Source organism: Aedes albopictus, chromosome 2 (genome assembly GCF_035046485.1).
Source record: "Aedes albopictus strain Foshan chromosome 2, AalbF5, whole genome shotgun sequence".
Classification (NCBI taxonomy): Eukaryota; Metazoa; Arthropoda; class Insecta; order Diptera; family Culicidae; genus Aedes; species Aedes albopictus.
Window position 1 is genome coordinate 512646727 of NC_085137.1, and position 15480 is coordinate 512662206.

The 15480-nt window shown below is 37.1% G+C and overlaps 2 protein-coding genes across 3 annotated transcripts in view; one reads left to right on the forward strand and one right to left on the reverse strand.

Annotated features, from left to right (window-relative positions):
* The window catches only part of LOC109432284 (circadian locomoter output cycles protein kaput), a 49238-nt gene extending 35422 nt beyond the window's left edge, over positions 1-13816 (reverse strand). Inside the window, exons 1-2 of one of the 2 annotated variants that reach the window (XM_062854547.1) lie at positions 13304-13816; positions 12648-13040 (exon numbers count right to left, since the gene is read on the reverse strand). The gene's annotated coding sequence lies outside the window, so the exon portion shown is untranslated. Of the gene's footprint in view, positions 1-12647; positions 13041-13147 lie in introns of both variants that reach the window. The other variant, XM_062854546.1, reaches the window with a different exon arrangement.
* LOC109400984 (uncharacterized) overlaps positions 13510-15480 on the forward strand; it is an 87246-nt gene continuing 85275 nt past the window's right edge. Inside the window, exon 1 of the mRNA XM_062854553.1 lies at positions 13510-13846. Within this exon, the coding sequence (XP_062710537.1) occupies positions 13510-13846 (337 nt within the window). The remainder of the gene's footprint in view (positions 13847-15480) is intronic.

Consider the following 15480-nt stretch of genomic DNA (forward strand, 5'->3'; position numbering starts at 1 on the left):
CCAAGGGTTCGACGCATTACCCGTGTCAACACCGAAGCTCCATCAGTGCAGGAGATAGAAACCCGAGCAAAGTCTGATAGCAAATTGAAAACTAATTTTGATGTTGTTATATTGAACATTTTGATAACTGAGGTTGTTGTCGTTTTGGTCGTTTTATCGGTTAAAACATCAAAAATGAGAGCAGAAAAATGTTCCTGTGCAGCAAATTGAAAACCATTCCTGCTATCGATGATAGCAAATTGATAACTGTTTTTGTTATCAGCGCAAGAAAATTGAAAAATCGTTAAATGTAGAGTTTTTCGGTTGATATCAAATCCTAAATGCAATAATACAATTGCAATAATTATATATCCCTGGAATTACTTCACATAGTTTACTAAAAGTTTTAAAAACTATTGTAACACTAAATATTCACATGAATTCAAAATGACAGCAAACCGAAAGCAAAATTTGAAATCAAATTCAGTAAAGATAAAATGATATCAAAATGTGATATCAATTTATTGCTGAATACAAATCATGTTTTCAATTTGCTGTAATTTTGTTGTTGGACTTTGCTCGGGAACAGCCATCCGTAGCATGAAACCGAACAGAGCCCCAGGGGTCGATCGTATATCAGCTGAGATGCTTAAAGCTGACCCCGTAGTATCCGCACAGCTATTGCAACAATTATTCTGCTACATATGGGAAACCGCGACATTTTCGGTCGACTGGATGCAAGGCTATTACGAAAAAATAATGAAGCACTACACATGCAATTTAAAATATAGCATATTATAGTGGAACCTTACAAATGCGTAATAAACTAGGACAATACATTTGGACATGCACAACACACAACATACATTTTGCCCTGTTACCCTAGTGGATAACGATTTCCGATGACAGGATGACGAGGTTTCATTAAGGACAGACTTGTTAGAATCCCAAAATGGCCGCCGCAATGGCCGACGTTGGCACCTACTCACGATTTCGTGCGCACAAATCTCTTCGTAAACAAAACCACCGTATTTGATCTTTTTATTTTAAGCTTCTTACAAGTGAGCAAGAACAGAATAATAAAATGCATTGTTGTGTGAAGCTTGCCTCTTGAGATTTGTGCATCTGAAGTTCTGATGCGCAGTTGAAGTAGGATTTAAAGACGGTTGTCCTTAATGTTGTTGGTCCATCAGTCAACCTTGTAATCGTATTTTCTCTGGCAGGTTGCCTTTTGTTCGCAGCATTAAGTTGCTTTCATAGCTTGAGTTTGGTCTAGGAATTTCTAATCCTAAGGGGGCATCACGATTCGGGTTTAATCACTAGAGTTCTATAACTTGAAGTCTGTGCCAGGTTTACGTCTTTATAAAAATTATAAAAAAAATCTTCGGAAAATAAAACCCCGTTATCAATCATAAAAATAGAATATTTGAAAAATATCCTGGGATTAGCTCTAGTTTCGGAGAAGGATGAACCACGAGCTCGCTGCACTTTACGGCGAACACAGCATCCAGAAAGTGGCCAAAGCCGGAAGGATACGATGGGCAGGGCATGTTGCAAGAATGCCGGACAACAACCCTGCAAAGTTGGTGTTTGCTAACCATCCGGTTGGTACAAGAAGGCGTGGAGCGCAGAGAGCACGATGGGCGGACCAGGTGGAGCGTGATTTGGCGAGTGTTGGTCGTGACCGACGTTGGAGAGCTGCAGCTGCAAATCGAGTATTATGGCGGCAAATTGTTGATTCAGTATTATCATGAATTTGATGTTAACTAAATAAATGATATAATAAATGAATGAAGCTCAAGTATACAAAAAATTCTTGAAGAACTTACAGTAGGATCTCCGGAAGAAATTCTGGGAGAATTCCCATGAAAAATTTCTGAAGAAATTCTTGGTTGAACTATAGTAGAAAGCCCAGGAATAACTCCTGTAGAAATTCTGAGAAAAACATGTTAACCCCTGGAAGTTTTACTTCTTCTTAGCACATCGTCCTTACTGGAACAAAGCCTGTTGCTCAGCTTGATGTTCTATGAGCCCTTCACAGTTATTAACTGAAAGCTTTCTCCAACATCGACCATTTTACAAGTGTGCATATCCTGTGGCAGACATGAAGATACCACATAAGGACTGTTAAGTTTATAAAACGGACAACTTGCTTGTGCGATATCTTTTTTATATTTCAATAAAATCATTATCAGTTTTTCGCATAACTTTCTATAGCTATTCTCAAATGTAGGAAAAATATAACATTAATCAGAATGTTCTTTATTGTGTAACTGAAGCGATTTTCGTAAAACATCAATAAAAACCCATTTCTCAAAATCGACATAACTTTCCACATACTTAACATGCACATTTGCATGAAGTTTTCAATGTATTGGAATCTTATACTATTCTACTAAAGGTAAAGTTCAATAGTTAGTCAGTAATAATGCACCAAGCAGCCTCCAGCTTGATATAGCGAGTTGTCCTGTTTTCATAGAAATTATTAAAAAATGTTCATTCAAGTCCTGTGTTGCAATAGCATCACGAATTCGGCTAAAAATTTGTCCAGAGTAGTAGAATATTGCTCTCTGAATGATACAGAAGAGAAATTTACTTTTTATTGCATTTTTCATCAAAAATTTAATCCTTAAAGATGGTCATATTGAAAAATTCCATACTTTTTGCTCCATTGATGCAGATTTTCGACTCTAGCGAATCTTGTTATTATTAATTTTCAACAAAGTTGGTCCTATGTTATTGTACACCTTATTTAATAATAATCGGGTGCAAAGTATTTATTTTCAACATCATTGTTATGCAAAATTGTGCATTAGGTTGCACGGTTATTTGGAAGAACCTTCAGAGAACGAAACTGTTTTGATTACTGTGTCTGTGATGGCGCACAGTAATCAAACCAGCAATGCTATTAAGACGCAGTTTTCTGCATTTAAAACCACATTATTCCCACTTTCGACTGGATACATAAAAAAATTGATTATATAATATTTTCATGTCCTTTTTGCTTTACAATTGAATTTTATTCAAAAAATCGAATCTCACTTGAGACTTTAATATCTCAACACTTAATTCTCCAATTAAGTTTAAACTCTGCCATAATGTTTATAACTCATGGTGCTGCAGCATGGTTTATACTTTTCTGGAATTAAAAACGATATACCATATGTGATCAGTAATTTTATATATATTTTCAATTTTCAGCAATCGAAAAGTTCACCTCATTTAACACCTGGCCGATTTTCTATAAAATAAAACTATTTTTATTCGATTCAAAAATGATTACTATAATGGAAGATGACGTACTGAACAACGAAACAAGGGTGGTTACATTTGAACTACGCATCTTCTTTTTATAGCCTTGTAAAGTTGTCCGTTTTATAAATTGAACAGTCCTTATCCAAAGAAGTCAAGGAGTCAAATAAATTTTAATCAAGAAAGTTCATGAACCAATCGTAAATCAAAGTCAGCGCTGAAAACCAGAGTGTTTGCCGCTACGGCTTCATAAGCCCTTTAGTAATTTTAATTCCAGATCCATATTATGGCTCCAGTCGAATTTATTCCAATCGAAAAGATGAGCTGACAAAATTTAATCTCCAAAAATCTAAAGAGCTACCCCAATCACTCACCCCCCAACAGCCTGATGATAAACATTGATGGGTAGTCGGTCACTCAACAGAAAACCAGATTTCCCATTCTCCACATCCCAATCGTCCTTGTCGTCGTCGGTGGTATACGAGTATCGCTACCAACCCAGGGAAGCAACAGGGCGATTTTTCCACAACTCAGCTTGTATTGTTTGTATTCCACTCACCCCACAAACCATCATACTGGATTTATTCATATCACTTACAGGTACAACACAAATACCAACTTTTCCCACTTTTCCCTGAGCACGAGACAGCTCAATCAATTCCATTCGTTGGCTTTGGCTGACGACGAGGATGCAAGTCATGGATGAAGCAGCTAGGTAGGAATTGTTGGTTGGAGGGGTTCGGAGGAAATCGTTGGTTATGAAATAAGCATGCCATTTCTTCTGTTTTACTGTTCGGGCCGGTCAGAATTAGGAATAATACCGCCGACGCCGCCACCGAGCAAGGTAATCAATATTGCCGGCTGTTCAGTAAATTTCCATGGTTATTTGGTTTCCGTTCGGGATGAACCAATGATTCCGATTTTTATGTGTTATAAATGGTATAAATGGTACCACTTTGTTCACTTTGTTGAATGCGTGTTTTCCTACAATATCGTTATTCATAAAATATCTCCATTATTTCATACACCCGATTCTTTTTTTACACGGGTCGTTTTTTTTTTTGCTCTAACTCGATCAATTTTGAATCAATTGACCCGGTTTTTTAACACGGATAATACTTATGGTGCCTACATGTGTACAAAATTTCATGAGAATCGGTTTGACTGAGTTATAGCCAGTGAAACAAAATTCAATCATCGCGCAACAATAAGCGCAACATTTTTTTGTCTCAAGAGCAAACTTATGTGTCTCCGAAGGATTTTGGGCCGCTGAATCCGAATCCGGGCTCAGATTTGCTCTAACACGTCACAATTTTGAGCTATACCTCAATTTATAGAGCAAAATATGCGATTTTGGGCTTTTTTGACTGCAAGCCATTTAGCAAGAAAACATTTTTTTTAAGCAATCAAAAGGTTAATTGGTCAATTAACATCCAAATTAACGACTCATGCAAAATATTTCGTTTTACCTAATCAAATTTGATAGATTTAAGCATTTTATGTTAGTATGAAAACTTGCATGCAACTTTTGGAGGGTTACTTGTATGGGAAATATCGTACCTAACATAAATCGCTTTAAACTATCAAATTCGATTTGGTAAAACGAAATATTTTGCAAAAGTCGTTAATTTAGATGTTAATCGACCAATTAACCTTTTGATTGCTTAAAAAAAATATTTCCTTGCTTAATGGATATTAAGATATAGCATATTTTGCCCTATAAATTGAGGTACAGCTCAAAATTGTGACGTGTTAGAGCAAATCTGAGCCCGGATTCGGATTCAGCGGCTCAAAATCCTTCGGAGACACATAAGTTTGCTCTTGAGACAGACAAAAAGTTATTTTTTGTTACGCTGTGTAATGACAATGTCGCAACCTGTATTTGTTGCGACAATCCACCCAATGCGGCATAAGTTTGTCCCAACTTGAAAATAATAGGATAAACATTGTACACCATGAGTTTAGAGATTTTTAAGCCTTGCATTGCGATTCTTAAACGTTAACTTCGAGTCGGTAAGCACAGCAACTTTGCTAAAGATCTATCATCAAACAGTTTCGACTTTGCGCTAGTAATAATTGATTAAGCTTAGTTTCTTGTTGCCAAGTAGAGCGCTCAAGTAAAATTCCACCTTTTTCCGCAAGTAATTTTGACAACTGATCCAGTATGGGGAGAAACGTTACTTTTCCTTACGGAATAATAGCGCGGACTATTTTTCCGCAAGGAAAAGTGACAGCTCCATTTGATTCGCACGGGAGGCGTTACGAGTGTTACACTTTTTTCCTTACTTGCCATCTGGGAACAGCTCAAGTAATTTTGAAGCGGAATCATTACTTGATCATTACTTGTCCTATCTTTTTGCACGATACGTACCAGGTGGAAACTAGCCATTATTCACGAGTTGAAAAGTATGCAACAAATTCAGCTTCCATTTTATCTGCAACAAAAATTTTCGAGATCATGTCATTGTCTGTTACCAGTAGGGATGAAGAGTAATGGTTGCGCCTTCTTTGTTGCTTGTTTTGTGCCTCTTTTGTCTGACAATTCTCTTCACTGGTTATAGCAAAAACCAGACCCGTGCAAAAAAAAATATTACTCTCACAAAAGCGGAGTAATAATTCTTGTATCATATTGTTTTTGGCATACATAATAGACCGTCCCTATTTTTGCAAAAGTTGGACGTGATAAAAGTTCAATATTACAAAACGATCATTTTTGGCTAAAAAACCATCATGCCAAAATTTGAAGTTCGTATCTCAAGGCTAAGTGATCCCCCAGGGGCCCCAAGTTCTTAAAAATTGTTTGGGGACACAATTTTTTTTTTACCGTATCCTAAAGACTGCCCCAGAAAGTATGGACGCACCTAGTCTTCACTTGTCTGGGCCTAATTAATGGTTCTTGTTTCGGGCTTCGTTTTGGCTGTTTCTGCTTACTATAGGATCGACAATTCAAACGTACTTTGCCACGATGAGCATTGGAATTCGAAATGATAACTGTTTTGGTCATACTCCGCTTTGTGTAAGTTAGAAGGTTTTTTCATGTGCTCAAATACCTTCATTATTTGTTTATCCAAACGAGGGTTAGCGGAATCTTTATTGTTTACCCAATTGCTGCCTATGCTTAAACGTGTTATCCCCACCGTGGTTGCTGATTACTGCTTGCACGATTTTCTCACTTACTCCAACCATATTTTGTTCATTTCCTAAGTGACCTTTCAAACTCTGTTCATCGTTTGTGCACATTTTTTCGATGATGTTCCGCTGAAAGTTCATGTAAACAAACTGTTGGAATCGCAAAAACCGCTATACAAATGTTGAGAAAATAGGTTGACCAACAGGATGTAGCTTTCAAAAAGAACTAGTCATCAATAGTTTTGAAATGCCAATATTTTCTTACTGCGTCCATACTTTCTGGACCGGTCTTTACTAAAATCGATGATTTTAGGATCTTAAAAGCTTAAAGGACCAAAATGTACTCAGAATTGTGATGTCTCATTTCGTTTCTGAGTTATTGACGAAAAACTACCTAAAAATTAACATTTTGAAAATGGTGGTATAGATCCCTGATCCCATATTTTGCCCGATAACTCAAAAACGTAAAGAGATATCGCAACTCTGAGCACACTCTTGGCCATGTTTTATGTGACCCCATCTAGGACCCCATACAGTTTTTAAGAACTTGATGATTTTGTGGCTATATCGGTCTCTTTCTATTCATAAGTATAAGGGAGTAGAGATCACTACTGATCTCTACTCCCTTATACTTATGAGTAGAAAGAGACCGATATAGCCACAAAATCATCAAGTTATAATTAGAATACGGTCGATAAATCAGCATATGATATGAAAAGTTTTTAAGAACTTAAGGCCCTGTGGGGGGCCACTTAGCCTTAAAATACAAATTCCAAAATTTGGCATGATAGTTTTTTAGCCTAAACGATCGTTTTACAATATTGCATTGTTTCCAACTTTTGCAAAAATAGGGATGCATACGTATTGGCCAATTCTCCTCCTATTTACGATTTTTGTTTTGCATCCTCATATTGAAGTTTTCTATTTTCTCCCCAAAAAATTAAAATACTTCATTGATTCTTTCTCAAGCTTGGGTTTTCTTCAGCAATTCATTCAAGGATTACCACAGGGATTCCGCTACGGACTTTTTGAATAATCTATCCACACGAATGTTTTTTCGGAAATTTATCCAGTAATTCCTTTTGTTTCTAACAGGGATTGATTCAGGTATATCAAGAGTTTCTGCCAGCAATTACCTCTGAAAGATTTATCAGAGAATTCTTCCAGGGAATCTCCAAAAGATGATTCCAGAAATTGTTTAAAGAACTCTTTTAAAAAACCTTACTTGGATTCCTTCCGAAATTGCTTCAGGAATTCCTTTTGTTTTTATGGAAATCCTCCAGGAATTCTTTTCAGGGAGTCTCCACTGTTTCTTTGTGAAAGTTCTTTTTGCTTCAAAAAATCTTCAAGAATTTTTTTTTTCAGAGGGCTTTCCACAAACTTACTAAAGAATTCCTAAGAAATCCGTTCAAGACGTTTCTAAAGAAATCATCCATTGATTCATCCAGAATATTTTTCAGCAATTTCTGCAAAAAATCAAAAGTTCAGAATTTCTCTAGGAATTTCTCTTATGAATTCTTTAGAAACTCTGCCGTAATTCTTCCAAAGTTGCCTTCAGATTTTTTTCCAGGGATAAGAATTCTCTGAGAATCCTTTTTGAAATTCTTCATGAGATTTTTCCATGAGTTTGTTCAAGGATTCATTTATGATTTTTTTCCATGAACTCCTTCAGAAATAACTTCACTTAATCCATAAAATTGAACAAGATTGTTTAAAAAAAACTCCTCCACCGGTTTCTTCCGAACATCTTTGAAGGATTCTTTTGGAAATTTCTCCAGAGCTTTCCTCGGATATTCTCACATTTTTCCAAAGTATTCTTTTTGGTAAATTTTCATGGGCTCCTAGGGATTAGTTTGAAAAATCCTTCGGAAAATTTTATTTGGAATTCCTTCTGATTTTTCTACAGGGATTGATTCTGAAGTTTTTTTTTTCATAAATGTTTCCAGTGATTTCTTCAGAAATTCAAAGAGGAATACAAAAGTCCCCCAGTTGTTTGTTCTGGAATTGCTCTCTGGGTTTCATTGAAAATCTCTGAATGTCTTCAGAGATTCATCCAGAAAATCAGGCGAGAATTTCAACATTATTACTTTTGGTGATTCAAGCAGGAAGTCTTCTAGAGATTCCTACAAGAGTTCATATAAATATTTCACAGGTTTTTTTTTCAGATATCCCTCCATGTTTTTTTCCCAGAAATTTCTTCAATATTTCCTTTAAGAATGACTTCAAGTAATTCTCCAACAATTCTTTAGAGAATTTATTAAGACATATTTCCTACAGAAATTTCTTTAGAAATATTTCAAGAGTTTTTTTTTAAGGGATCTTAACAGAAACTTACGTGTCTCCAGGAATTCCTCTTGAAATATGTTTATTGAATGCTCCAAGAATACTTTCAAAAAATCCTCCATAAATTCAAACGAAGGATGTCTAAAGTAATTTTTATAAAAACTCCTTGATAAAATTTTACCTAAAAGTCTCTCGAGGAGTTTCTCCAAATTTGTCTACAGGAAGTTTTTCGGAAATTCCTGGGACTCCTTCATTTATTCCTCTAGAGATTGATACAAGGATACTTTTGAAATTTTTACATGGATTCTACTGAGAAAATCCTTCAGGGATTCTTTCAGAAATATCTGCTCGGATTCCTTGTGATGTTTCTTGAAAAATATTCATCTCCAGAGATGATTGCGGAATTGTAGCGAATTCTTCAGGAATTTCAGCTGGGACTTCCTTCAAAAGTCCTATTCAAATTTCAATAAAAATCTAACAGAGATTTTTTCGGAAATTCTTTCAAGGGTTCTTCTAATAATTTCTAGAGAAATTTCTTCAGGAATTCCTGTAAACTTTCCTACAATAGTTCTTTTTAGAAATTTCTAATGCGGGTTTTTCAGAAATATCCCCTGGGATTCCTTAAGAAGAAATTGTTTCCTATATTTAAAGCTATAATAATCCAGGGATTTTTCAGAAATTTTCACTGAAAATACTGAAAGAAATCTCGAAAGATTTCCTTAAAGAATGTTCAGAGAAATTACTGAACGTTGTCTGGAAGAATTTCTGAAAAAAAAACTCCTGAACTTACCTTTTAAGATTCCTAGAAGAAATTTTTGATTTTTTTCTGGCGGGATTCCCGGACAAAAAATCCTTAAGCAATATCTGTTGCCGCTAGGGACACTGGCTGTACTGTGTGTGGAAACAATATACTGTTACAGCTAACACGGATCAACAGATGGCACAAATTATGGTGTAGAAGAAAAAACGGGAAAAGATCGTTTATTTAGTATTTCTTAAGCGTGATCAATTTCTCAATTCTATTTGGCAGGTACTAAGACAGCGACTCAAAGTGTACTTATCCAATCTAAATTTACATAAACTTTCATAATTCTAGATCATGCAAACCTGAATAAAGTGTAACATTTATTGCTGGGGAAAATAAATCATGCAGAAATATTGAAAGTGTACGAACTTAAATTTATATAAACTACAATATGAAAACTAATAAATTACAAATTTGCAGATCAAAGCTGCGTGAAAACGCATATTCAAAGAGGCACTTTTGATGTGCTGCTAACGGCGACGTGTTTTCCGTCTACATTAAAGTAAATATAAATGCCTGGGAGAACACCTGAAGAAATTCCTTAAGGTACTTCTCAATTTTTTTTATAAAAAAAAATCATGAGAAACTTCTGGAGGAACTTCAAGTGAAATCTCTGCAGGAACTTCAAGAAGAATCTCTTGAGATTTTTTAAAGGAATTTCTGAACTGAATATATCGAGTAATACATGAAAGAACCTCTGTAGAAATTTCAACAATAATTTCTAAAAAAGTTAGTGGAAAAATAATTGAATTTCTAAAGAAAAAATTTAGAAGAACATTCGAAAGAATTCCTGATTCTACGTTAAAAATAAAATTTCCTGGAATTGTATCTTTTGAAGAAACCTTTGGAGGAATGTTTAGAGAAACCCGTGGAGTAATTGCTTAAAAATACTATAAGTATTTCCGAAGAAATTCCAAAGGAAAACTACGAGAGGTCTGATGGTAAGGTACGCCGAAGCAAGATGATACAGCGGGTTAACATGATGTTATCCAATGATGGCGAACAGCTTCAATACCATAACACAAAGTTTTTGATTTAAACAATCTTTATGCGAAAGAAAAATGTTCAAATTGTATTATAATCTATTTCAAAACTTCGCGTCACCCCACCCGTTTCAACTTGCCTCGGTGTACCTTATTCCCAGAGGAATACTTTCAAAAACATTAAAATAAACATTAAGGTTTTCATATACGAATATTTGCAGCCATCATTGAAGTAATTTTCTAAAGAATCTCAGAATTTCTGTAGCGACCCGTGGACTAGTTTTTTCAATGAATTAAAGGAGGAATTCCTGAAGGAATCTCTATAGACTAACGAGTACAGGAATGCATTTCTTTATATAATTAATGACACTTCACATCGAAGTGCACTCGTGACAGAGGAATGCATTCTAAAGGGATAGTTATAAGAATCTTTGGAGGAGTTCTGCTGAAATCATTCCAGAAAATCCTGTTTTTCTAATAAAAAAAAATAATCCAGAAATAATCCCAAAGGAATTTCCGGTGATGTCCCTAGAGGTAGCCATGAAACATATTCTAAAGACGTACTTGAGAAGGAATGCATTCACCCTCTCAGAGGAATCCTTGGCAGAATTCTTGCTGAACTCATAAAAGGAACTACATAATTCAAGAATACCATGGTAGGATTTCTCTAGAAGGATATGGAGTAACCAGATAAGATTTTACCATGACAGCACTGATGTAGGGGTAAGGACGGGAGCCTCTTAAAGGACATGGGGTGATCGAAAGGTGGAAGCAGTACTTCGATAAGTACCTGTTTGGAGTAAGGGGCGATGCCATCCAGCGAAGACCAAGGCAGCGGGAAAAATGACTGCGTCAGTACAGCAAGGGGCAACTCCCAAGCAATGGACCGAATTTTGGACCACCTGATAAATAGGAGATTGTCCGCATCACGATGGTTTATAAACCGAACGGACTCAATCTATACCAAAACCTTAGCATGACATTGTTGAGTTTAGCAAAGACATGTTGACTAGGAAACCTTGACCTATTGAACCTTTGAAAAAGGTCCCATACGGGCCGAAACGTCGGGAAAATCATAAACTAGTGTTTTCGAATATCCTAGAAGACTGCAAAGCCAACATTCCGAAGCAAAATCATCCTATTCGTTTCCCAACCAAGATGTTGATCTTATACTAAATAAATAAATGAAATGTAAATGAGCAATTGAAAAAAGATGATGATTAACCTGGGCTTGTTAGGGGAATATATGTAAATAAAAAGAAAATCGGGTTAAGTACGGTTCCTTTGAATTCCACTAAGAATTTGCATCCTTTGACAGATACGTGTTTCGACCTCAACTGTAAGGTCGTCTTCAGTGTCTTGTACTTGAGTCGAGTCAAGTACAAGACACTGAAGACGACCTTACAGTTGAGGTCGAAATACGTATCTGTCAAAGGATGCAAATTCTTAGTGGAATTCAAAGGAACCGTACTTAACCCGATTTTCTTTTTATTTAATTGGAAAAAGCCTGCGAAAAATTGTTTGGACCTAAAAGTTGGTTCCGGGTCATTTGGCCGAACGCCATTTGGCCGAATGCCGTTTGGCCGAACGCCATTTGGCCGAAATGGTCATTTGGCCGAATGCCATTTGGCCGAATGCCGTTTGGCCGAAAAACGAATGATGAACTTAAGTGATCATTCCACTGTTCTCCGCATCAGTATAACTCGAAAGAACAGCCTATGATTCAAAGAAGGGATAATGTTTGATAAAATATTGGCAGTTTCAATGCCAACTAATCCCTGAATATCAAAACTAGAAAGAAAAGCCTATGATTCAAAGAAGGAAATACTTCTTATGATCATATTTGTAGTAAGAATGTCGAAAAATTCCATCGATTATGATTCGGCCAAACGGCATTCGGCCAAATGACCATTCGGCTAGATGGCATTCGGCCAAATGGCGTTCGGCCAAACGACATTCGGCCAAACGGCATTCGGCCAAATGGCCGGACACCCTAAAAGTTTAGGCCAAATTTGATAATATGCCGGCAAGTATGGCGTGGACTTCATTATCGCTAGATGTATTCCAATAATAACAAACACCCCGGTGCCCATTGACCCCAACACTTCTCCAATCCTTCTCGTTCTACATTACACAACTTCATCAAAACCATTTGAATGTTTATTATATTGTTGAATAATGTGCACCGTCATGAACATTTTTGAACCAACACTTACATTATAACAAACCGAGTTGTTTGCAGTCGGTTCTGTCGTCGTCGTTGACTTCGTTGTCGTCGGCATCTGTTGCTCGTCGAATCACCCCCGGCCCTGGTTGGGAGGTAGAGAGGTATGTACCGTAAGCACAAGTTTCACCAAGCACACTGCATCGCCATCTCCGGGTTTTGTTTGAGCAGGAAGCCAGAGTTGCGTCACCAGACTTTCTTCTTTTCTGCGCGCTACAGGAACAATTCACTTGTTGTTGGATATTCTCTTGCGTTTTCCGCTTTCCACGGCACTTCGGTTGAGAAAATACACCTGTTACCCTCGCATGAAGGATTTTTTTAGTTACAGCACTTTATTGGTTTTCCAGTAACTTTTCGATTCACAATACGTTGGATGTGTTTCAATCTATAAAATGATTATTATCACTTGTTATTTAAAATTCGTTGTTGAAAATGATTAGCAAAATATTTATATTGTATTTCTTCTGTGTAATTCAAGCTACATATATTCACCGCACTGATTGAAATCAATTGAAAATAAAATAACTGTAGTAAAAATTAAAGCACATGCTTATAACGGAATAACTAAACTATTTTCGGAGCAATTGGATCAAATCTTCCTTGTAGAACAGCTATACGCATAAGCTCCTTTGCGTAGTGCCAGCTCACCAACAGGATCTATTCTCCAAAATCAAAAGCACTAGATTTCGATGCTTCTTCAATTTCAAAGGTACACAACTGCATCGATTTTCACAAAAATGCCACCTTAGATTCTCTTTTGCACGTGTTTTGACCGAAAACAAACGAAATTTCACCGACTTTTCAAACCGGGAAATGACACCATAACTGAAAATTACACAATATTTTCCGCCATTATGGTTCTCTCGACCTGGGGCGGCACTCACACAAACGCACGTGGAAATGTCGTTATGCCTACTACGATCACATCCGTCACCGTCAGTTCGCCGAGTCGGCCGAGCAACGATAGATTAGTATCACGTTCAGCAGGCAGGAAAAAAAGTTGTCAACACCAACCGAGAGCCCGGTACGCGAAAGCTTGCAATCTAGTCACCCAAGAACCGGAGCGCCATTTGTGGCGCAATTCACATTTTGACGGTCACTGTTTTACACTTATTCCCCCGACGCACATCTTCCGTACAGGTACAACACACTCACTCACGCTGCTGCTGTTGTCGGCCCTTTTTCCAGCTGGTAAGTAGTTATCTCTACGCTGCGACTAGAATTCAATGTCTCGCACACCCGCAAAACTGCATTTTGCAAACTACCTATGTGTAATGTGTATGCAATGTGCACACCGCACTAGGCCGCCCGCCACAGCAAAACAACCCCTTCGACGTTGTCGTGAGCCACCCTCTGCCACCCACCATCCCCTGCTACACAAAAGTGTGGCGCATTCTAATCGTAGTCGCTACCCCGCGAGGCACCGCACTCTAAGTGCATACAAGTATTAGATGCACTCGAACTCGATGCACTAGACCTTATTTGATCAATTTACTATTCCACACGCTCTCTCGGATGCTATTCTCTATGCGTGTTGAAGTGTAGTGTGATCAGTGGCGTGCACAGGTACAGGTACCATAGACCTAATAGGGTTGCAGGTACTCTTCGATATAGCGTAAAAAAAAAAGTTTTCTCTTTGTGTTATATCGAAGCAGAGAAAAAAATAATATTTTTTTATGCTAGTGATGATGAATTCGATGTAAAATTAACCCCCAATAATGATTTCGGTAAAATTCACAAAACCAATAATGAAAAACATGAGTTTTCATGAAAAAAAAAATCGTTTTTTTGTGCTTCGATATAACGTACAATAATTTTTTTTCCCAATTTGCACCAATTCTAGGTAATAAGTCTAAAACTGCAAGAAAACATTGATTTGAGTGTTTTCGTAGCTTATCTGAGCGTTATTCCTGGGAAAATAAAAAAAAATCAATGTTGTACGTTATATCGAGGGTACGTTATATCGAAGATTACCTGTACCTCAATCAAGAGATCAAACCAATATTTTTATCACTCCAAAGCAGAAAGAAATGGTAATTAAAAAATACCCTGCAGCTGAAGAACTTTCAAATGTCTCTCTCTCTCTTCTCTCTTCTTGGCGTAACGTCCTCATTGGGACAAAGCCTGCTTCTCAGCTTAGTGTTCAATGAGCACTTCCACAGTTTTTAACTGAGAGCTTCCTCTGCCAATGACCATTTTGCATGCGTATATCGTGTGGCAGGCACGAAGATACTCTATGCCCAAGGAAGTCAAGGAAATTTCCTTTACGAAAAGATCCTGGACCGACCGGGAATCGAACCCGTCACCCTCAGCATGGTCATGCTGAATACCCGTGCGTTTACCGCCTCGGCTATATGTCTTTTAGAGAAATGGTCGATATATGTAACGTCACACTAAAAAAAATAATTGTTATAGGAACACAATAGAATAAACTGACGTAATTTGCAAAGATACAATGTTTGCCAGACAAAATGTAGTATTTTGTATCTAGTAGTTTTTGAAACAATTTTGACACGTATCGTGTTAATCAGTTCGTTGTCTCATAAATTTACATGTGAAACGACACAACTACAGTTTGCTTCGAAGTGGCGAAACTTCATATGTCATTTTTTGTCGGAGTCGGTAGCAGGCGTGAGGGGCTAGACCAACCTCACACTCCTCACCCAACCACACCCCCCCCCCCCCCCCCCCCCCACCCGAAATTTTTCAGTCGTTTAATCAGACTGGACCATATGTTCTTCAATGATTTTAAGACGTGCTGCAAGCACTTGGGAAATCACATCAAACGCGTTATTTTCAAATAATCAAAATTCTGCTATGCATCA